This window comes from Primulina huaijiensis, chromosome 16 (assembly GCF_012295235.1).
Source record: "Primulina huaijiensis isolate GDHJ02 chromosome 16, ASM1229523v2, whole genome shotgun sequence".
Taxonomy (NCBI): Eukaryota; Viridiplantae; Streptophyta; class Magnoliopsida; order Lamiales; family Gesneriaceae; genus Primulina; species Primulina huaijiensis.
Window position 1 is genome coordinate 17,252,726 of NC_133321.1, and position 21,145 is coordinate 17,273,870.

General features: G+C 35.0%; 5 protein-coding genes and 1 long non-coding RNA gene across 10 annotated transcripts; 3 read left to right on the forward strand and 3 right to left on the reverse strand.

Annotated features, from left to right (window-relative positions):
* Positions 1 to 655: 655 nt before the first annotated feature.
* LOC140960696 (uncharacterized) lies at positions 656 to 1,506 on the reverse strand. Its single transcript, XR_012172242.1, has 2 exons — positions 1,288 to 1,506; positions 656 to 1,215 (listed from the first exon to the last, which is right to left on the reverse strand). It is a non-coding gene; the product is annotated as an uncharacterized lncRNA (long non-coding RNA).
* LOC140960694 (probable envelope ADP,ATP carrier protein, chloroplastic) lies at positions 1,424 to 6,108 on the forward strand. Of its 3 annotated transcripts, XR_012172241.1 has the most exons (12): positions 1,424 to 1,538; positions 2,099 to 2,503; positions 2,843 to 2,899; positions 3,564 to 3,626; positions 3,784 to 3,840; positions 3,929 to 4,012; positions 4,312 to 4,380; positions 4,462 to 4,574; positions 4,670 to 4,839; positions 5,199 to 5,276; positions 5,381 to 5,459; positions 5,699 to 5,759. XR_012172241.1 is itself a non-coding variant. In XM_073418940.1 (11 exons), exons 2-11 carry the CDS (start codon positions 2,192 to 2,194, stop codon positions 5,796 to 5,798), a joined length of 1,104 nt encoding a protein of 367 aa, XP_073275041.1. In that variant the 5' UTR covers positions 1,424 to 1,538; positions 2,099 to 2,191; the 3' UTR covers positions 5,799 to 6,108. The 3 variants fall into 3 exon arrangements, 2 of the variants coding, with proteins under 2 accessions (XP_073275041.1, XP_073275042.1); XM_073418940.1 differs by lacking the exon at positions 5,199 to 5,276 and having other exon boundaries at positions 5,699 to 6,108; XM_073418941.1 differs by lacking the exons at positions 5,199 to 5,276; positions 5,699 to 5,759 and having other exon boundaries at positions 5,326 to 5,462.
* On the reverse strand, positions 6,099 to 8,366 carry LOC140960695 (HMG1/2-like protein). Of its 3 annotated transcripts, none has more exons than XM_073418942.1 (9): positions 8,244 to 8,260; positions 7,675 to 7,845; positions 7,487 to 7,577; positions 7,289 to 7,399; positions 7,104 to 7,161; positions 6,963 to 7,007; positions 6,613 to 6,693; positions 6,434 to 6,514; positions 6,099 to 6,279 (listed from the first exon to the last, which is right to left on the reverse strand). In XM_073418942.1, exons 2-9 carry the CDS (start codon positions 7,685 to 7,687, stop codon positions 6,253 to 6,255), a joined length of 507 nt encoding a protein of 168 aa, XP_073275043.1. In that variant the 5' UTR covers positions 7,688 to 7,845; positions 8,244 to 8,260; the 3' UTR covers positions 6,099 to 6,252. The 3 variants fall into 3 exon arrangements, with proteins under 3 accessions (XP_073275043.1, XP_073275045.1, XP_073275044.1); XM_073418944.1 differs by having other exon boundaries at positions 7,652 to 7,845; positions 8,244 to 8,259; XM_073418943.1 differs by lacking the exon at positions 7,675 to 7,845 and having other exon boundaries at positions 8,244 to 8,366.
* A 2,182-nt stretch (positions 8,367 to 10,548) lies between these two features.
* On the reverse strand, positions 10,549 to 11,669 carry LOC140961825 (chlorophyll a-b binding protein CP29.1, chloroplastic-like). The gene is made up of 2 exons (XM_073420551.1): positions 11,126 to 11,669; positions 10,549 to 11,030 (listed from the first exon to the last, which is right to left on the reverse strand). Exons 1-2 carry the CDS (start codon positions 11,621 to 11,623, stop codon positions 10,665 to 10,667), a joined length of 864 nt encoding a protein of 287 aa, XP_073276652.1. The 5' UTR covers positions 11,624 to 11,669; the 3' UTR covers positions 10,549 to 10,664.
* A 1,203-nt stretch (positions 11,670 to 12,872) lies between these two features.
* Positions 12,873 to 15,905, forward strand: LOC140961865 (protein yippee-like At3g08990). The gene is made up of 5 exons (XM_073420619.1): positions 12,873 to 13,128; positions 14,920 to 14,963; positions 15,282 to 15,390; positions 15,474 to 15,529; positions 15,605 to 15,905. The coding sequence occupies exons 1-5, from the start codon at positions 13,033 to 13,035 to the stop codon at positions 15,687 to 15,689; spliced, it is 390 nt and encodes a 129-aa protein (XP_073276720.1). The 5' UTR covers positions 12,873 to 13,032; the 3' UTR covers positions 15,690 to 15,905.
* A 2,758-nt stretch (positions 15,906 to 18,663) lies between these two features.
* On the forward strand, positions 18,664 to 20,000 carry LOC140960927 (uncharacterized). The gene has a single exon (XM_073419248.1). It carries the CDS (start codon positions 18,742 to 18,744, stop codon positions 19,957 to 19,959), a length of 1,218 nt encoding a protein of 405 aa, XP_073275349.1. The 5' UTR covers positions 18,664 to 18,741; the 3' UTR covers positions 19,960 to 20,000.
* The last annotated feature ends 1,145 nt before the right edge of the window (positions 20,001 to 21,145 follow it).

Sequence of the window (21,145 nt, forward strand, 5' to 3'; positions counted from 1 at the left end):
ATATTGTAACTGTGTCTTAGAACTTGGGAGTGTTATGAAAGAGCCAAACATCTTGCTACTTTATCACTGATATCAAAGTGTGCATATGTTTTGGTAAGCGGAACATGTAGCCATAATGTTGATTAGTGGAGAACTTCAAAGTTCAAAAATGACTTTTTTGGGGCTTACTTTGGTTCTATCAATTGTTTGTAGGCTTTAAGCTTTTTGTATATTTTCGCATGCATGCAGGAATTGCGTATCAGGGAATTTTCTTTTCACCAACTAAATGCTAATCTACTCTGGCCTGGCACATTTGCTTTTATCGAATTGTTTGTTCATCATAGATCATGGATGGATGGACGGAAAGTGATTGAAATTGGATGGTGTAATACCACTCTGTATAGCACTCTTTGTGAGACCTTTGTTTCTATTTTCAAATTTTCACCTTTTCAGCGTTAGAATTATCTCTCAATATTTTAATATTATCATTTTCGTACTATGGATGTAAGATGAAAACTTTCCAGGATTAAATGTCTGTTATATCTACAATCTTTTTTGGTGTTCGTGGATGTATAGCAATCTCGTATTTCTCTCTTGTTTGTGCTCAAGAATATGAAATGAATGGGGCAATGCTTTTCCCAATTACTGATGTGTATAACTTGAGTTTATTGCAGTGGAACTGGGGCTTTGGCCATCTTTTTGCACAAATCATTTGCAGTTGACATCACAACCTCAGATTATGACGACGCTGAAATTGAAGAGAACATAGCTTATAATTGCCAGATAAATGGGGTTACTCCTGTCCTTCCTCATGTGAGACGTAACTTCATTTGCATTATGCTGTGTGATACTCAAATTTATATCAGCATAACAACTTTGATGCTGATGGAAATTTATTTATATATCCATGTAGTGTTTTCAGATTATTGGGTTGACGAGTTCTCAATTTCCAATCCAAAATGGGACCTGATTATAGCAAGTGATATTTTATTGTGCACGTGGACTTTATCATTGGTTATTATAAAATGTGAAAAATAACTCTTACTGCGTTCATGAAGGATCACTCTTCTCGTCTTCTTCTCCCTTAAAGAAGCTAACCTATTTTCAACACTCGCTTCTTCCCTTACACCTTGCTCGTGATTTAAGATGTTAACCAATATTAAAACCTTATAAAGTCCTTGTCATTTCTCCTTAAATCATACGAGTCAAAAGCCATCAGTGCCATTTCTTCGAGCGCTGACCGGTAAGAATGGGAACTTTCCTTTTCTTTCTATAGTGGGTTTCACAGCAACAGTTGATAAACTTAACCGCATGTTTGTGTGGATTCTTGCCCGACCTGCATTTTTAATGAGTTGGAGATGCAGAACAGGGAAAGAGGACAAACCTCTGTTCTTCACAGGCTGTGAAAAGGCAGGTTTTGCAGTCGGTTATCTGGGCTGTCGTGGTATTGCTTTACACCGAAAGAAATAAACCTCCAGTCATTCAACTTTAGTATCTTGTAGGTGTTATTGCTAAATCTTTAGTGCAAACAGGTGCATTATCAAATCCGCGCATCCCATGTATTATCTTCATCAATTTATATGCTTTCCTGAATTTTTGAACGTTACTAAAGGCATTTTTTTCTGGACCTTTGGCATCTTGATTATTGTTTGATTCATGTTTTGACCAGTACTATGGATGGAGATTCATATAGTTACCAGTAATGTTAAATACGTTGGTGGGAAATTGAAAATTTTATTCTACATGTTTCTAAAATTGCAAAAATTAATGAACATTCAGCCAGATTTACCTACACTGTTCTAAAATAAGAAGCTTCTCACTATCTTTTGAATCTTCTTACTTTTTTAAAAAAAAATTAGAGGTGTTAAAAATAATCTATCATTTTTTTCGTTGTCAATTTAATTATTTCTTTCTAATCTATTCTTTTTATACGTAATAGTAATAATATTTTTTGTCTTTCGATTTGAAATATTTAAAAGTAAAATTTTGTTCATAATAATTATTATTACTCGGCGTCTCGCGCTTGCTTGGCACGTGATTCACATTTCACGCCATGTTATTTAAAGAAAGAAAAGTAGCAAAAACAACAACAATAATAATAATAATACCCGAAAACCAGGTTTGTCCGTCTGCCTTGTATTCCCCTGTGAATTCTTCTCTACTGCTCGCACTGCACACCTTATCTCCAGAGGAGGGGCTAAAACGACCCGAAATGAATGACACCGGAACCAAATTAGTATGGCGAGGCATTCCGGGTCTTCACCCTAACACTTATACGGAGCGGGACCAGTGGAAGGGTGGCTGGTTTACTGGCGTCAGCACGAACAATTTTGCTTGTATTTCTGTTGCAGAAAAGAGAGTCGAAAAGGAATTTTTGCCTTCTATATCTCAGCTTCTGAACCACCCGTTGGCTTTGGTAGCATTGGTTCCGAAAGAAGCTGCACTTTTCTCTGCCGGGGCTATTGCTGGTGCCGCCTCTAAGACGTTCACCGCACCGCTCGACCGTATTAAGCTGCTCATGCAGGTGACTTTTATCTATATTTCTTGGATAGAGTTTCGTAACTTTGGTGGTTTTTGTAAAATCGTCATGCTTTACTTTTGCCTTCACCGATGAGTTTCTTGTTATAAGTTTACTTCTTTAGTTTTGGTATTGGGATTTTGAAATTTCGGTCGTCACGTATGTCAAATGCATACAAAAGCTGGCTGTCACGTATATATGAGAATGTATGTGGTTGCACAAACTTTTAGAAGATTAAAAGTAAGGTAATGAATTTGAATATCCTTGTTGTGCTTAATATTTTTGCATTTGATATGTTTGTTCCCTGTTACGTCTCCCGTAACACCATTTCACGTGTCTTCGCAGACACACGGTCTCAGAGTTGGGCAAGAATCTGCAAAGAAGGGAATCGGATTTATCGAGGTTTCTACTCCGCATCTGTCTTCCCTGTTATTCTAGTCATCTCAGTAACATGGTTCCAGAATTTCTGTTTTGTCCTCTTTCTTTATTAATTGGAAACTATATGTGGTTGCACCATTGTTCAATTTGTGTTGACCAAAGTATCTTTCATTTATTTGTTCATCATTATCATATGTTCTAGAGTGGTAAAGCTCCATGAAAATACTCAGTCTTCTTAATTTAATTGTGAGTCTAATAAACACACTGATACAGTTTCTAGATACTCCTGTCTGAACTCTACAGTCCATAACATGCAAAATTATTTCTTTGCTTCAATGTGGGTAATCTCTTCATTTAATTCCACATCTTTTCTGTACTCCACCTGGTGTGGGGGTGGTGAACAGATGATATCCTTCTCATACATATGGTTTAGGTGCCTGATTACCCTTAATAAATGATGGAAAATTTTCTTTTATTTCCATCATGTTTTCATAGACTCAAGTTTATTCAGTTCTACTTCATGGTTCAATGCCTCATCCTCTTCAACCTTTTCTATCTGTACTTCGTAATCAGGTTCTGAAATTAAAATTTGATTTGATGCTCCATTCACGTGTTGTTTCTTCCAATAATTTCTGTCCATATTGTTGAGCATTCTGTTATGTGGTAACCTTCTGAATGTGTATTTTAGGCCTTCACATTGATTGGGAAGGTAGAAGGCTTAAAAGGGTACTGGAAAGGAAACCTTCCCCAGGTTTGGTGTTCCATTACATCTCTAAATATTTCAAACATGCTGCTTCCTGCAGTCTGCACAGAATTTCTTTCTGTCTTTCCCCCACTTTTTTTGAGTTGGATTTTTAAGTTTTCAAACTTCAGTTAAAAGCAGTTTTTTTTACTTGTAAATGCTCTAGGTGATACGAGTTATACCTTATAGTGCAGCACAGCTTTTCGCCTATGAAACTTACAAGGTAGTGGGTGCAACAATCTTCTAAAGGAAACATTGAGTCGAGCTTATTTGAGGTTGAGTGGATCAACTGTTGTTTTTTTGTATTTCAGAATCTATTTAGTGGAAAGGATGGGGAACTCTCTGTAATTGGAAGACTAGCTGCAGGTGCTTGTGCTGGCATGACTTCAACTTTCGTAAGTTATAAAAAATGGATCGACTCAAATATAATGAATCAGATTGATTTGATCAGAATATTTTTTGTTAAGTGATCAAGAGAATGTTAAGGGTATGGAGATCTCTTGGATATAAAAGCAAAAGTACAATGACAGTTTGATTTATGTGTGGATAATAAAATTTTTAATTGGAAATTCACAATTTCACAAAGATGCTCTCCCTTCCCTCTTTTTCTCTCAAACGCACACAGGCACACATGTTTCTCACAGTTGGCTATTTTCTTTCGACATGTGTTCGTGTCTCCAACATCTTTGTCCAGGTTACTTACCCGTTAGATGTCCTTAGGTTGAGGTTAGCTGTTGAACCCGGCTATAAAACTATGACAGAGGTAAACTTGTTATTCGATAAGTTTTTCCATTTAGACAGCTCCCATTGTATTGTGACTTTATTCCAACGCTTTGATTTGCAGGTTTCACTAAACATGATTAGAGAGGAAGGATTTGCATCCTTTTATAACGGTCTAGGGCCTTCTCTTATTGGAATTGCACCTTACAATGCCGTGAATTTTTGTGTTTTTGACTTGTGAGCTAACTGTTCATATCTCAAGTTTTATTTCTGTTTAGGCAGAATAAGTATAATACATTAAACCTTAAACTACATTCTCTCTTGAACACTAGGGTGAAGAAGGCACTGCCAGATAAATATCAAAAGAGGACTGAAATATCCCTGGCAACAGCACTGGTTTCAGCCACCATAGCCACAGTCATGTTTTATCCTTTGGACACAGTTAGGCGGCAAATGCAAATGAAGGGTTCTCCTTTCAAGACAATTTTTGATGCCTTCCCAGGTAATGTATATGCTACTGCACTGATGGGTTCATACATGTCGATTTTTTCATAAGTTCAAATAAAAGTTGAAGATGTCACCCTTGCTTTGACTAATAACGATAAAGCTAAAGTTTCTTATGGAAGCGAACATTGGTAGGTGTGAGTCTTTTGTTTGTTCATGACCATGACCAACAGGTAAGCATTAATAAGTTCAAAGTTAGTTGATAGTGTCTGAAAACAATTTTTTGAGTGCGAAAATGGAGATTTCCTGATTACAAAAAAACAGATATTCTCATATATATCTATTTTTATCTGATACGGGCATGAGAATGAAATTTTTCGGAAATTAAACAGTTGGTCTTTCATGGATCTGTATTAGATTTATGATTCGTTAAAAGCACTGGTAGCAACAGGGTTATTTTTTATGGAGTGAAAAAAAGCCGTATTCAATCACGAGGTATTCTTGGAGATGCATTGAATATTTAAGATTGTTTGATACCCTTCAGTGTTTCCCCATGGCTTGATTATGCTTACGGCTCCATGAATTTCTATTTGGGTCAGGCATTGTGGCGCGTGATGGTTTATCGGGGCTATACAGGGGTTTCTTACCGAATGCATTAAAGACTTTACCAAACAGCAGGTTCATCTTTTTACATTCAATTGACCTGAACTGAATTGCAGCTATCCCTATTGTTATTCCATTATTTTGTTCCCTTTTTATGGGGTTCGTTCATAGCAGCTATCTCTGTAGATTATGCTTCCCTTTGATGGCATAATTTCCTCTGTTCAAGAACGTGGCCTTTTGTCAGCTCTTGATATATAACCACAGGTTTCCTACAAGTGCTGAAGTTTTAAATTTCATTTCAATTGCTGTGACAGCATAAAGCTTACGACATTCGACACCGCCAAACGTCTAATCGCGGCAGGGGAGAAAGAGCTACAAAAATTTATGGAGGAGAACAGCAAGAAACAAGATTGAAGTAGACACATTGCTGTAAATGTTTTGCCCCATGTCTAACGTACAATTGGCATGTAAGCATCTATCTTCAAAAATCTTATTTCGGCACCCCGGGGCTTTATTTTGTGGAACATCAGCTGAAACGGCTAGGGCCTAGAAACATGCTTGAAAATTTTGATATTTTATCATAACATTTTTTTGTTTCAATAGTAATTTTATGATACAATGCATTGAGGCTCTGTGTTCTCCAGGTTTTGTACTTAGTTGACTTCTACATACGGTATACACGACATATACGTCAGGGTGGTTATGATTCAAATCTGTTGACAAATTGCATTCTCATAACTGTGATGAAATACGTACACTATACATAAGTTACATTGTTCATACTTGTCCTTTTTCACAATCCAAATCATACATATCCAGAATCCCAGTCAGGGATCCGCCTTGAGTCTGATTTTTTGTGTTGCGAATCTCACTCTTCATCCTCATCATCATCGTCCTACACAAAAGCAACAATTCATAACATTTAGCTGGATGCGAGAATCGATGAAAACAGCTCATCAATACAATATTCAACCATATGTTGAGTGTTTAATCATGTTGCTTTCGGAATATATAAAAGCATCAGTCCAAAACTTAGCGAAATTACGTACGTGGTCGCTCTCCTCCTCCTCGTCGTGAACTTCTGATCCAGACCTCTCAGATCCTTCGTCCCCCTGATCAGCAGAACTCTCCTGCCAATTTTATGAATGACAAACATTTAAGCATGCAGGTAAAAACATCCAAATATAAAATGTTATATCTTATGGGAGAGAATTTGAAAAAACCACACCTGTTTTTTGTTGTAGGCATTCATTAGTTTTTCATACTCGGCCTTCTTCTTTGCAGCTTTAGCTTCATAAGGAGCTTTTTCCTAAGAATGCATTTGTAATAAATGATAACAGTAAAACTGTAGCTTCATACAAATCAACTTTTCAACCTGCCATATAAATTTAATACCCAAGAATCATCGCTTCAGGTTCATAGTTGAAATACTCTGGTTAACGTTCATTTCATAATGAACATATTAATCATATATCTATGTGTGTGTGACACACATGATTACCCCACCCCACAACCAAATGCTTATAAAATCTTCCAGCATATCATGATCATGCACTAAATAGAGTTTCTTGCCCTTACAGCTGCACTCATCGATTTCCACTTCTCTCCTCCAGCTTTCCCAACCTAGACATATGCAAAACAAAATCCAAAGGCACGCTTCGTCAAAAACACAATCTGCAAAAGACATCCCGAGTAAAAATGGAAGTACAGACAACATACAGCTGAGACGGCCTTGACGTTAGGATTTTCCTTTTTGAAAGTCTTTCTAAACTCTTCACTGCAATAAAACCACCATTGAATAACCAACCATATAGCTCATGTAGGATACAAAATCTGAAAAATGGAATACTATGATGCTCGTGACATCCACGGCACGAAAAATAAGGAATAATGACGGTTCGTACAGGAACACAAAGAAAGCACTAGGGGGTCTCTTGGGCTTGTTAGGGTCTTTCTTGGCCTTAGTAGCCTTTGGTTTACTTGGCTTCGCAGCAACCTTCCTTTTCCCAATCTTTCTGAAACAAACAAAAGTGCTATGAATGAATACAGTTCATCTAATACAACATAGTAATATTAAGTTCCATTTTCAAATCAAGGCCAACCTATCATCAACCGGTTTCAATGCTTCTTTTGTGTCCTTTTTTGCAGCCCCTTTACTCCTTCCGCCAGTCTTCATTTCAGCAAAGTAAGCACCTAAATATATACACAATACACCGTGAATTGCAAAAAATAAAAATACCGTGAATTGCTACTAAATTTATACCTACAAGCTAGAAAACTTATGCTTAACTAGCAGAAACCATTGTATTCCATGTAACACCACCAAGAATATAAACAAGTCACCAGCCACTTTTTGGTCAAGGAAGCAAAATACAAAATAAAGCCATTGCTTATGCCCGCATCAACAAAGTCAACGCAGCACACACACAATCGCAGCGAAACTTCAACTGCTTGACAAAATCTACATAAGCAACAAAAAGGTTCGGATCATCACTATTGGCCTATGCAACCAAAAAAGTTACTTTTAACAAAAGAAAAGGAAGAAATAAAGAGAGAAAAGGGGGAAAACACACACAACACAAAATCACAAACAGATTTTCCAAACTACAATAAACAAATCATCCCCCCCGCATCATATTTAACATACAGCACACGAACGATCAAAGTCATGCATTCAAATTGGAATGAAAAAGAAAAAAAAAAGACAAGTAAGATTCATTAATATTCCAAGAATAATCATAGTTCATACAGAATTAAGGACCTTGAAACCAAGAAAACACTACGAATAGTTCTATGTTTGAATTTTAGCTAAGAAAAAAATATAAATACAGATAACTATTACAAAAGAGAGAAGCATACCTAGAAAGAAAACAAGAGATCGGTGCTGAATGAGTCTACACGAGAAAGAATAAAATTTTAGAATCGAAGTGACCGGCGTGGAACAAATCCACTCGAGTCACCGGACTAGCCGGTTATTTGTAATTTTGAACTTAATTTAATTATTTTTTACTACTTGTTGGGCCCTCGGTGATCGGCCAGACAGAGACTATTCCATTATCCTCTTATCAGTTATCACCATCATTATTTATTTCAAAACATGACTAATTAAATATATGATTTAACTATGCACTTTTAAATTAAAATATTAATCACTTCTTCATTATTTATAAATTTAATCATTTTTATAAATATATAATCTTTTACAAACATTCTTTCATTAATATCGAAAAATTGATGAAAAAATAGTCGAATGAAAATGAAAGTAATGGGTATAAAAATATCAAAATAATGTTGGCAAAAACTTGTGTGAGACGGTCATACGGGTCGTATTTTGTGAGACGGATCTCTTATTTACGTCATTAATGAAAAAGTATTAATTTTTATGCTAAGATTATTACTTTTTATTGTGAATATCGGTAGGGTTGACATATTACAGATAAAGATTCGTAATATCGTCTCAGAATAGACATACTCAATAATGTTTATGAAGATAAAAATATATTACAATTTATAATGTCGTGTGTGATAGAATATACGTAATCATGCAAATTACATTTATTTCAAGAATTCAATGTCACGAATAGAGATGGTTCAAGTTTTATTACTTTGTTTGAGTGGTTGGTATCGATTCCGAATGTGCAAATATGAATAGACTGCAGGTCGTTGAGCCGGACCCCCTTCATTATTGAATTATTAAAGCTAGTTGAAAATCCTACTTACACATATTACGAGTTTTAATTATAATTAAGCTAGAGGTGCCAAGTTGGTTTAACATAATGCAAATTTATTAATTAAAGAATAAAACCCATAAAAGTTTGAAATAGACTTTTCGTTTTTTGAATTATTACATGGATTAGCTTATACATGGTCTTCAACTCTAATATTTATTATAATAATAAGTAATTTTTTTGACATAAAAATTAATAATTTTTCATGAGTATTACAAATAGGATATTTGACCCATGAGACTGGTTCACAAAAATTTTTGTGCGAAATTATTGAAAAAACCGACATAAAATGGATATTTTCTGATGGTTCTATTTATAAATAGTTTTGCAACACTACATTCCAATTTTTTTTCCAAATTACGGTGAGAATACATGAATTGGTTGGTTAGATCCTATGAACCAATTAGTGTTGATTTAATTGCTACAAGAATATCACGTATATTTTTAGAAGTACCGATCCACGTTGAAAAATCACCATGAATGATTCGAATATGAACTTGGTGAGAATTGTTTCACGGATGTATCGACAAGGAAGCTAAAAGACGGCCCAGTTCCCATGAATTTGAATCACCATGCCCAAGTGATGATCACCGGACAAATTGGGTATGCGTGCGGTGGACAATTATCGGGCCAGGCTGCTTCTTGCTTTGGCATGTCGGACTCAGGATGATAGGTGTTCGCGTCCTAGTATGTCTGTATACTTAAATAACAAAGATTGTTAGCGGGACGTCGAAAGATTTTCAGGCTTAGCACGTTTAAGTCAGTCCAATGATTTGTTTTTGTTGGAGGATGTATAAAGAGTATGCACATTTATTGCAAGAATATCTGGATGCATTAATATCAAACAAACTTGGTATTTATAGAACATAAGTCAATGATGGTTTTGTTTTCAGTGTCTAGCTGCTATTCATGGTGAGACGATCTTCTATACTATGTTCACTGACATTGTTGAGTATGACAATTCATACTTACTTCGATCTAATCACATCACCTTTATGTGCGCTGAAAGATCTCATGATCAAGTCATGTCACCCCGTGCCTGCGAATTTGGAGATGACACCAGTTCTGAGTTGTGCGTGCGAATTTGGAGATGACACCTGTTCTGAGTTGTGCGAGTGGGACAACCGTGATGTGGAGCACTGTTTGCTAGCTGTACTACTCGAGCTTTCTTTACCCGGGCTCAGCTATAAGCCCGGCTCCTTCATAGCACCAATCGGTTTACTCAACTTTCTCGACTATCCAAACACTTGGACCAGAGCTGACCCGGATTGGGGGTATATAACCGGTGGTATCACCAAGAATTTCACTTTCTAATTAGATAAGATATAATTATAAAGTAAATAAATATATTCTGGATTTAGAAACAAATTTTCTTGTTTCTTTGGTATTGTTAACTAAAGTTTTAATTGTATGGTAGGAACCCGAATCACCATAGATAAAAGATAAGTGGCAGTCTGATTTAGTTTCACTGTGAAAGTCGAGGTATCGTCATTTTTACAAGAGATCGACGAGGAAAAGCATTGAAATTCTTTAGATAACATGGAAAGCCAGTTCAAGAGAAAAATCCAAAGGTATCGAAAATAGTTGTGTGGAGTGGGTCGCTCAAGTGGGTGGCCCAGTTGTTGAGAGGGCCCTTGCCGGTGGCGGCGGCTTGCACGGCGAATCCCAAGAACCCCACCATGGCCAGGCGGGCATGCTTGATCTCAGCCAGCTGAAGGGTCGCCTTCTTTTCCGGGTCCGCCGCTAAGCCCAGAGGGTCGAAATACGATCCACCTGGGTAAAGCCTCTTTTCCGGGTCAAGCTCGCCGTTCCTCTGGAACTCGATGTACCCGATCACCAACACCTCAATCCAGATCAACGTGCTCATTGAGAATGGAAGTGCTTGCCCAAGGTATGACGATCCCTCCACCAGCTCAATCTGTTGAGATCGTTTTGAATAATTAAATCAACAAATATATAGTTCGAAATGTTCGGTGTAAAAAAATCTTGGTATATTTTGATCCATTATACTACCTTTCCTGCGTCTTGCCAGGTAATGCCAGTGAGCCACTCGACAGTCAGGGCTCCGAGAGTCGCCAACATGGCCCACCTGCCATGGATGAGCTCGCATTCCCTGAATCTCTGCAGCCCGAAAACCTCGCTGTAAGGTTGGAATGGCGTGGACTTCACGTTGTCAGCCTCAGTTCTGGTTCCGATAATATCCCCGGCGTTGTTCTTGGCCAGGTTCTGGTCGAGCGAGTCCAAATCAAACTGCAAGTACTCAGCCGGCTTTCCCAAACCGAACGGGTCAAATCCGTAGTCACCGATAAGGGTACCGTCGAGATAATCCGGAGCCTTGACCCCGGGATACCACAATGGTCGGTCGGTAACAGTCTTTGATGTTGATTTCTTGGGAGCTTTCTTCTTCCCGAAAGCAAAGCGTGCCTGGACGCGACCTGGTCCAGAGTGAACTTCCGGGAACCGGGTGCCTATGAAGGATGAGGCGGCGGCGGCGGCGTTACCGGTGGCCATGGTGAAGGAGCTAGGAGAAAAGAAAATTGGTATACAAGATTTGAGCTTGTGGCGATGTAGTATTTGGTTGGGTTATAGAGCTCAAGTGTCAGTGATGGAGATAGAGGTGGAGGGATGGTGGCCGTTGGATTGAGGGGGTGAATCCATCTGAGGGCTGTTGGAGGGTCGGCCTTGTCCGCTTCTTATCCGATTTATTGGGTAATTATTGGACGATTGGTTTGTTTGGGAATTAGGATCGCCTGTGCTGGACTGCCTTTGACTTAAAGAAATCTTTTTTATCCTATTATAATATTTTTATTATTTATAAAAAAATTACTATATTATTATATCATATTATATAACTAAAAAAGTAATATTATAATATAATATATTATTATATCATATTATAGCTAAAGAAGTAATATTATAATATAATATGAAATGATTTTTTTTATATGATTTGATAAATTTTTCGATTTTCCCCCCTAAAACCTCGATAATAAAATAAACAAAGTCCGAAGCACTCATGTGGCTGAGATTTCATTATTCTCTTTCGTCATTGAGTAGGTCTCTTGTGAGACAGTCTCACGAATTTTTATCTGTGAGACGAGTCAACTCTATCGATATTCACAATAAAAAATAATAATCTTAGCATAAAAAGTAATATTTTTTCATGGATGACCCAAATAAGAGATCTGTCTCACAAAATACGACCCGTGAAACCATCTCACATAAGTTTTTGTCATATCCTCAAAATTACAGTATAATATCTCATTATTTCTTATAATTATATTTTGATCTACAATTAAATATCAATCTAATAAATTATTATTTTTTCAATTTATTTTTTAATTCATATATCAAAATTTCATTATTTTTTATAATTATATTTGATCATCAGTTAAATATAAATAAAATGAATTATAAAAAATATTATCATTTTTTTAATTTATGTTTTTAATTCATATATCAAAATTATAATATTATTTTTTAAATTATATTTTGGTAATCATTTAAACATCAATCAAATAAATTATAAAAATATTATATAATTATGGAACTGATATTTAGAAAGTACATTGGTACAAATAAAAACACTTTTTGGAATATTTAAATATGATGTGGGGATCTTTATTCATGATATTTACTCTCCAAGCAACGCACGCACACTGCTATAAATACGTAGAGATGATTCTGATCACATCGCTTTGTTTGGGCCTTTTTTTTTTCCTTGAACCGCTGCTCTGTCGATCTTCATCTGGTCCGGCTAATTCTAGATTGTTGAATAATGCTCATGCGTTTTGTGCATTTTATTTTTTCTAAAATTTTGCCGTCTTTTCTAGTGGTTTATTGTTGGGGATTACCTGCATTTTTCATCTGTCTTTTTCAGAGGACGAATTGATCGTTGTTGAGAAGAGAGGATCATTACAATGGGAAAGGTATTTCTGATTTTCCTTGAAGGGAATTTGTATAGTTGCAAGTACTGTCAATCCCATCTTGGTCTCGCCAAGGACATACTCTCGAAGGTATATTTGTTTCGCTCTTTAATGGTATTTTTGTCTGGCAATGTAGGCGGATTTATGATTGTGTTCGCTGGTTTTGTTTTCGATTAGTGGGTGTTTGAAGTTGTCTGTCGTTTACATTGTAATGAGGTTCAGTGTACAGATATTTAGCATAAGGGATTTAGATTTGCCTGCCATTGATGGACTGATCTTAGTTGAATTATATAAATATGAAATGGAGTACTGTTTTAAGGCAAGAAGAGTTTTGACACTTTGTTAGCAACTATGCTGGAAAAAGGATCGACTCAAATTCTCTTTTAGTAGAGATATAGTAAGTTAAAACTAAATAATATAAATAGGGTGAAATGTTTCATTGAATCGGTTCATTATGCTTCCCTTCGAAAAAAATCAACCATAATTGATCGCGGTTAGCATACATGTGTACGTCTTTGTTTATTCAATCAGATTGCTTGTATAACGGCCGTCGTCAGTTTTTACTCATCATCTCTCACTCATTAATCCCCATGTATGCCTAAGAAAGACATTTTTGACCAACACATAGTGGTTTATTGGATGTATGTTTTCGAATTGAGTTTGAAGTGATAAAAGCTTGGAATACTTGTATAGTTTCACCGCAAAGGTGATGGACGAGAGCCACTGGACTTTAAATCATTACTCTTAAGTAAACACATTTTAGAAAGAAATATGGCATTTAGGGATTGGAACATTGTTTATAGATATACTTGAATGGAAATATGTATGAGGGACTAACAACTTTTGGGTGTTCTTCTCTACTTTGTTGAAGTTACTTTCTTCCTTTCCAAGTCTCATCCCCACTCTCAGATTCAGTTGCAGCTTGCGCATGGTATCATGATGCATCATTTTCAAATTATGTGTTGCATAAAGTTTGATTATCCTAACCAGATGATCTGCTACAGCTTATTTCTGCAACCATAAAATCTTTGAGGCATATTTTGTTAAAACAACGTGCTCCTTGGGGGCACGCTGTTGTGGGCACTCTGTTAAAAGTGTGCTCATAAAATTTCCATTAATAAGCCCCCCAAATTTGCTAGAAGTTGAAAATTGAGCAATTTTTAGATTCTTATGATATGGTTTGAAGAGAGCATATATATTTTGCTCTACTCAATTGTATTACTCTGTACAAGTGACCGATATAATTTCTTGAATTGTGTCATGATATGTTTCACCCTTAACCAATAAAACAGAAAAATTTACATTTTCAGAAAACGAGTATGGTTTTTTAAGATGTATCCATTTATTGCTCTTTGAAGTTTATGGTTTACAATGTTCATTTTTAAGGAATAGTTTATTTTTATTCTCTGTTATTTACTTGTATTCGTATATATGCAAATTCTTAGGCCTTCTGAGCAATCAGTGCCACCAAATTTGTTGCTAAATAGACTGGGTATTATGCACCAACACACTGGAATATTGTTCAATTAGTTAGCGAAATAAACTGACATTGATTATCACTTAATTAACTATTTGTTATTAACAATTGAAAAATAATCTTTTCCAGGCTGTTGATGCGTAATACTTTTAATTGGTGTTCCGTTTCATTTTTTCTGGAGGTCTAATCATTTAGTTTTCTTCACTTCATATAGTTATAGATGCTGCTGGGAAGCTGCGCTTTTGAGTTAAATACTGCTTTCCCTTTTGTCCCTTCGAAATTTGCACTTGAAGTTGATTTATTCTTCAATCAATATACGCTTTCATTAAACTTTTCCTATTTAACATCAATTATGGATCTCATATGTGTGAATCCTGACCCTTCGTTTCTTTCTGTGCCTTTAGTCTTTCCACTGCAAGCATGGGAAGGCTTACCTCTTTGATAATGTGTAAGGGCTCTTCGTTTCTTATTTTCTATTGAGTTTCATAAGTTTTAAAGCCTGTCATTACTCATTACAGAGTTAACTTGTAATATTGCCTTGGTAAACTCTAGCGTAAAAGATCAAGAAACATCATATCCCCCTGAATCTTATTTCTTTACTTTTGAAATTCCAAATTTTTTGGTGATCATTTTGTTTTCTTATGGAACCGTGGTATATTTCATTTTAAATTCTTGGGAGGACAGTTTTCTAATAGTCGAGACTATACTTTTCTCTTGTGCTCATTCTGCAAATTGTAGCTGATGCCATTCATCTCCTTGATGATAGTGTGAATGTTAATGTTGGGGAGAAAGAAGATAGGTTGATGATGACTGGAATCCACACTGTTGTCGACATATTTTGTGTGGGATGTGGCTCCATTGTGGGCTGGAAATATGTGAGAAGATCTCTTTCTAAATCCTTAAATTTTTCTTGCCACACGCGATTAATCCTCAGATACTCTCCTGTTTTTAATTATAGGAAGCTGCTCAAGACAAGAACCAAAAGTACAAAGAAGGAAAGTTTATACTCGAAAGGTATGTATGTAAATAATTATGCATATACATTTCACACTGGGGTTCTGGATGTTTGATAGTTCGGTTGTTTAGCAGGTTTAAGGTGTTGGGACCAGATGGAAGCGAGTATGTGTTATCTGAAAACGTCCATATGGCCGGTAGTGATGCTGATGATTCGTAGCTGATTTCTTGAATTTGTACATCCCCTTCCCCTTCCCCTTCCCCTTCCCCCTCCCCTCTTCCTATATACTGAGTTAGATAGCCAGTTTTTCCATCTCTATAGTTTTATTAAACATTCTTCGAGGGAGTAAAAATTAAATCTAGATTGACTAAGAAAGGAGGTGATTTTTGTAAGCTGATTAGTAGCATATCAAAGAGCTTACTTTTTTTAAAAAAGATGCTCTTATTTAGTTTATAACCTAATCTTTGCAATCCATATGCTAGACTTTTTTTAATCTGATTAATAAGTTCAGTTATTTTCTATACTTTTATAAACATTAACAATAAAGATGGACGATTAGACATATTCTAGGAGTTTATTAAAAAAATTGAGAGTGAGAATCGCTAGTTATAAATGAGTTACAATTTTTTTTAAAAAAATGTTTTTTTTTATATAGTAACTTTCAATAAATTAACGAGTAGTTGTCAATTCATTGACATGGTAAATAATTACTCTATGAGATTGATGCGTAGATCAGCAAATAAAACATATGATGCACGTGCATACAAATTTGAATTTTTTGAAAATGTATATTTTGTGATAAAACTAATCAATTCATATATGTATATAAAAATTATGTTTTAAAACTATTCAATTATTATATAATAAAAAAATCAATAAAAACATCGATAAAATATATTTTTTTTCGCAGTGTGCAAAAGTATAGTCTTATTATATCAGTTAATTAGAATCTTAGTATTTTATTTTTATAATTAAGTGTTTCCTGGATATGTTGCACTCTTTTTTTTTCTTCTTTTTTTTTCAAAAGTCAATTTAATTTTCTTCGTTCAGTGTGCAAAACTTTGATGACAAAAATAAAATAACATATATTTAAAACAATAATAATCAAATACTGAAATAATCAAATCAAACGATATAAATAATTTATTTAATTAGTTGACGATTAACTTCATTAAACAAAATTAATTTTTGTAAATCTTTACAGACTTGGGATAAAAAGTAAAGACATATTATTAATGATTAAAAGAGCAAAAATATGGACTTTAATATTTTATACACGTAACAAAAATATAATAGTTTTATAATAATGACGATTTTTTTTTTTGGAACATATAATAATGACGATTTTAGTAGTTAATAATAGTTTGCAAAACTACTCCATTAATAACGTTTCGTAGTCAATCGAAATCCTATACATATATAAGAAAAACCACGTAAAGTTTGTCAAGTAATAATTAAAAAAAGACAATGAATTATAAGTTAGGTGTTTTGTAAAAATAGTTATGTTTCTGCTTATGACTAAACAAGGGCTTAACCTCGTTATGGGAGTGTTAACTTGGCCTTGTTTCGCTAATAAGAGCTAATTAGTTCTAACAAAACTTTGATTAATTATTGACAATTATATATTGGGTTAAATGTGCATGAATATGAGAAGTACTCATATGTATGATATACTGAGAATTTTTCGTGCGTTAAGTTGCTAACGTTGCTCTGCTTGATATGTTTGGTTAGATGAGCCGTAAAAGAGTGACGTCGAATTTTAATAGATAATACCTTCTCTGTTGGAGATTTTACCAATGGTAGAGAAATGACAAAACTGAATTTCAAGGAATATGAGATAACACCATCAGATAAGTACGTACCTCTCCAAACTCATGGACATAACAGCCCGACTCATTAGCACCCAAGTAGGTGTACTTTATGGTTATACGAGTATAAAAAAATAAAATTGTTAATTGACTAACAGTTATAACTTTTGACACGGTGATAAAAGTTTGATTCTAACCATTCGTATGAGATATATGTCATGAGTTCAAATATCAAAAGAAGTATATTTTTATAATTCTTGGGAGAATGTTGGGTTAAAAGTGCAAGAGTAAGAGTAGTGATGAGATGAGTGATTTACTGAAAAGTTCTCATACGTTAGGCTACTGACGTTGCATCGCTTGATCTGGTTGGCTATGTGGATCATAAAAAAGTGACGTCAGATTTAAAAATGTCTCTGCTAGAAACAGAGCCAAAGCCGACGGTAGATAAAGATTAAGACTAATTTATATTAGATCGCACGAACATATAGAAACCCATATCTCCGAACTCATGAGCCCAACAGTCCAACACATTAACATCCAAATAGGTGCATTCTATGTTTCCACGTATATAATAAAATAAAGTTGCACATTGACTAACAACTATAACTTTTGAACTACCCCATGGATGAGCATTCGGTTAATTCGGTAAAAAAAACCAACCGGATAAATCGAAAACCGATTTGACCAAATTGTTGGAGGCTAATCGAACCGATTTCTCACTTAAACCCAATTAACCGAAACAAATTAAAATCGATTATTTCGATCGGTAAACAAATTAATCGATTTTATTAAATAAATTATAATAAAATTAATAATTTAAATTTCTATTTTAATCATAATAAAACATATTAATCATAAAAAAAACTAAAACAAAAATAATTATATACAACATAAAAACTTTACAAAATATAATAAATTATATGTAAAGTTTAATAAAAAAAAAACCAAAATTATTTATTTAATAATTCGGTTAATAGAATGTTTTTTACAAAAACCGAATTAATCGAATTAATCAATTTTTTTAAAACCGAATTACCTTCTATCGATTACTTCTGTTTAACCGAATTTTTTCTCATCCTAAATAAGCTTTGATCCTAACAAATACACATTTGATCCTCGGACACAATTAATTATACATATTATTTCACGAAAGCAACATAATCTGATAGGCATTCGACGGAGATAAATTTAAAGAAATCCCGGATTTTCGCTGCCGCCTATTCGAAAACAAGATATAAATCGTATCCTATCCAAATTCTACTTCTCTGAAAGAAATAATTTGACTCCAACAAGGACTCATGCAGGCATGCCTCCTTGCTAGCTATAAAATCACTCCGCTCCCTTCTCTATCTCGTGCATTCACCAGTTTAACAAGTTTTGTGGAGGCTATTCTTTGTCGTTGAGTATATCTGGTTCTTCGACAGATCATTAATCTAGCACAAATTTATACGGAATTCAGAAATATGCGTGCTTCTTTGAGAATTTGCCCTCAGAAACTGCACATCTACGCCATTACCGCTTTCACTTTGGCGATCTTAGTTATTATTTTCACTGACAGCTTCGTATTCAATTTATCGGTGGGTTTCGGTATTGTCGAAAATAGAAACAAACGTCTTGATCAGTTGAAGATTCACACACCCTCTGATACAATACTGAACTTAGTTCAATCAACAGAAGGTGATCATCGGGGATCCTCGGCTCCTCCTGCTCCTGTTCATAATGGAAGAAGAGTCTCTCGGACCAGAAACAAGCTTAAGACCGATGTTTTAGGCTTATTTAACTCGACAGAGTTGTCGAGAAGATTCGATTCTAGAGTTGACGAATTTTTCAGTGCAAACCAATGCGAAGTTCAGTTTTTCATGACATGGTTTGCTCCCGTTGATTCGTTTGGCGAAAGGGAGTTTTTCGGGATGGAGAGCTTATTCCAAACAAATCCAAGAAGCTGTTTAGTTATTGTTTCGAGAACTATGGATTCGATAAAAGGGTATGAAAAGTTGGAGCCTTTGATTAGTCGCGGTTATCGTATTCAAGCAATCACTCCTGACTTGTGGGATTTGTTGAAGAATACTTCTGGTGAAACTTGGTTGAAAGATATCAAGAATGGTACCAGGGATCCAGGAGTGATCCCCCTCTCACAAAATCTATCAAATTTGATCAGGCTTGCAGTTGTGTACAGATACGGAGGAGTATACTTGGACACAGATTTCATAGTTTTGAAAGATTTGTCAGTTTTAAGGAACTCCATCGGAGCACAAAGTGTTGATGTCAATGGAAACTGGTCAAGATTGAACAATGCACTTCTGGCTTTTGACAAGAAACATCCGCTTGTTTACAAATTTATAGAGGAATTTGCTACAACTTTCAATGGGAACAAGTGGGGCCACAATGGGCCTTATCTAGTCTCCAGGGTAGTCAATGGTACATTGGGAGAGATTCGAGATTTCAACTTCACGGTTATGCCAACAACTGCTTTCTACCCGGTGGACTGGATCCGGATCGGCAGATTTTTCGCCCGGCCTAATGACACCGACAGCGAAAAGTGGGTTGAATCTACTGTCCATCAGCTACACCAGTCGACTTATGCAGTGCATTTGTGGAACAGCCAGAGTAAAAAGTTGCAGATTGAAAAAGGAAGTATAATATGGAGATTGTTATCCCAACATTGTGTTATTTGCAGGTAGCTAGCTTATTATTATTATCATTTGTTTTCAGTTCATTTTAATTCAAGAATCCCATATATTTTTTAATTAGATTAGATATAGGGAAAAATTCATTAGTGGACAACACCACTGTACTTTCCACAATATTCTATTTTGATGATGCTTCATTATATAATTTCATCTAGTTATCTTTTTGTGTCTATAATCTTTTTTATCGTTATAATCTATATTTTATCATTAGGTAACATGTAAACTTTAAGCAATAGTAGTAAGAACAAAATTAAATGTAAACATAAGTTTGGGCTTAAGAGTTGAGATCAGTTTAATACGGAATCGAGCCTGAACCACTCGATCAATAAGCACTCCAACTGGGCTTTGCATTACTTATCAACCCATGGTAAGGGGCTGCAGCCTGCAAGGTATCTGATTAGTTCACGAGTTATTTTATGAGATTGATATATAATCTAACTCGAATAATATAAAAAAATACTATTTTTCATTACAAATACAGATCAGGTCGATTTGTCTCACTGATCTATACCGTGAGATCTTCTCACGAGATACTTATTCTTTATTTAATTACTTTGATGGGAATGACTTGATTTAGATAAATTATTTTATATTTGGATTTTATATACATGGAGCAAATCTTGATTGCATTCGAAGGATTTTAAAATTACTGAAGCAAAAGTATGTATTGAGATGGCGTGTATTTTCCATTTGTTAGAATAATTATCTAAACTTGAATGTTCCCATAAAAAGAAATACATATTATGTTGAGAAAATTTTCTGGTGCATGTGCGTGGTTCATACGCACGTGACTCACTTGCTAATGGTAGAAGCAAACGTGCAACCATGTGAATGGATTGGGCCCACGGCCCACTCCAGCAAAGAGAATCTTGATCAAATTTTTTCATAGAAATGACAGGTTGGTAAGCCCACGAATTATTATATTCCTTTTTATATATATATATAAAAAAAAACTACGTCCTTTAGTTTCTAAAAATAAATAAATTTAAGTTTAAAAAAAATAATAAATTTAAAAAAATTAGGACTAATATTTTCTTCTAGGGCAACACGTTTTGAAAATTTTATTTATGAAATGTAAATATATATTTATAGATTAAAAATATTTTAAATTATGCCAAGGATCAATTACACCTCTCTGTACTCGTGACTATATAATAATAATCGACTATGATAATGT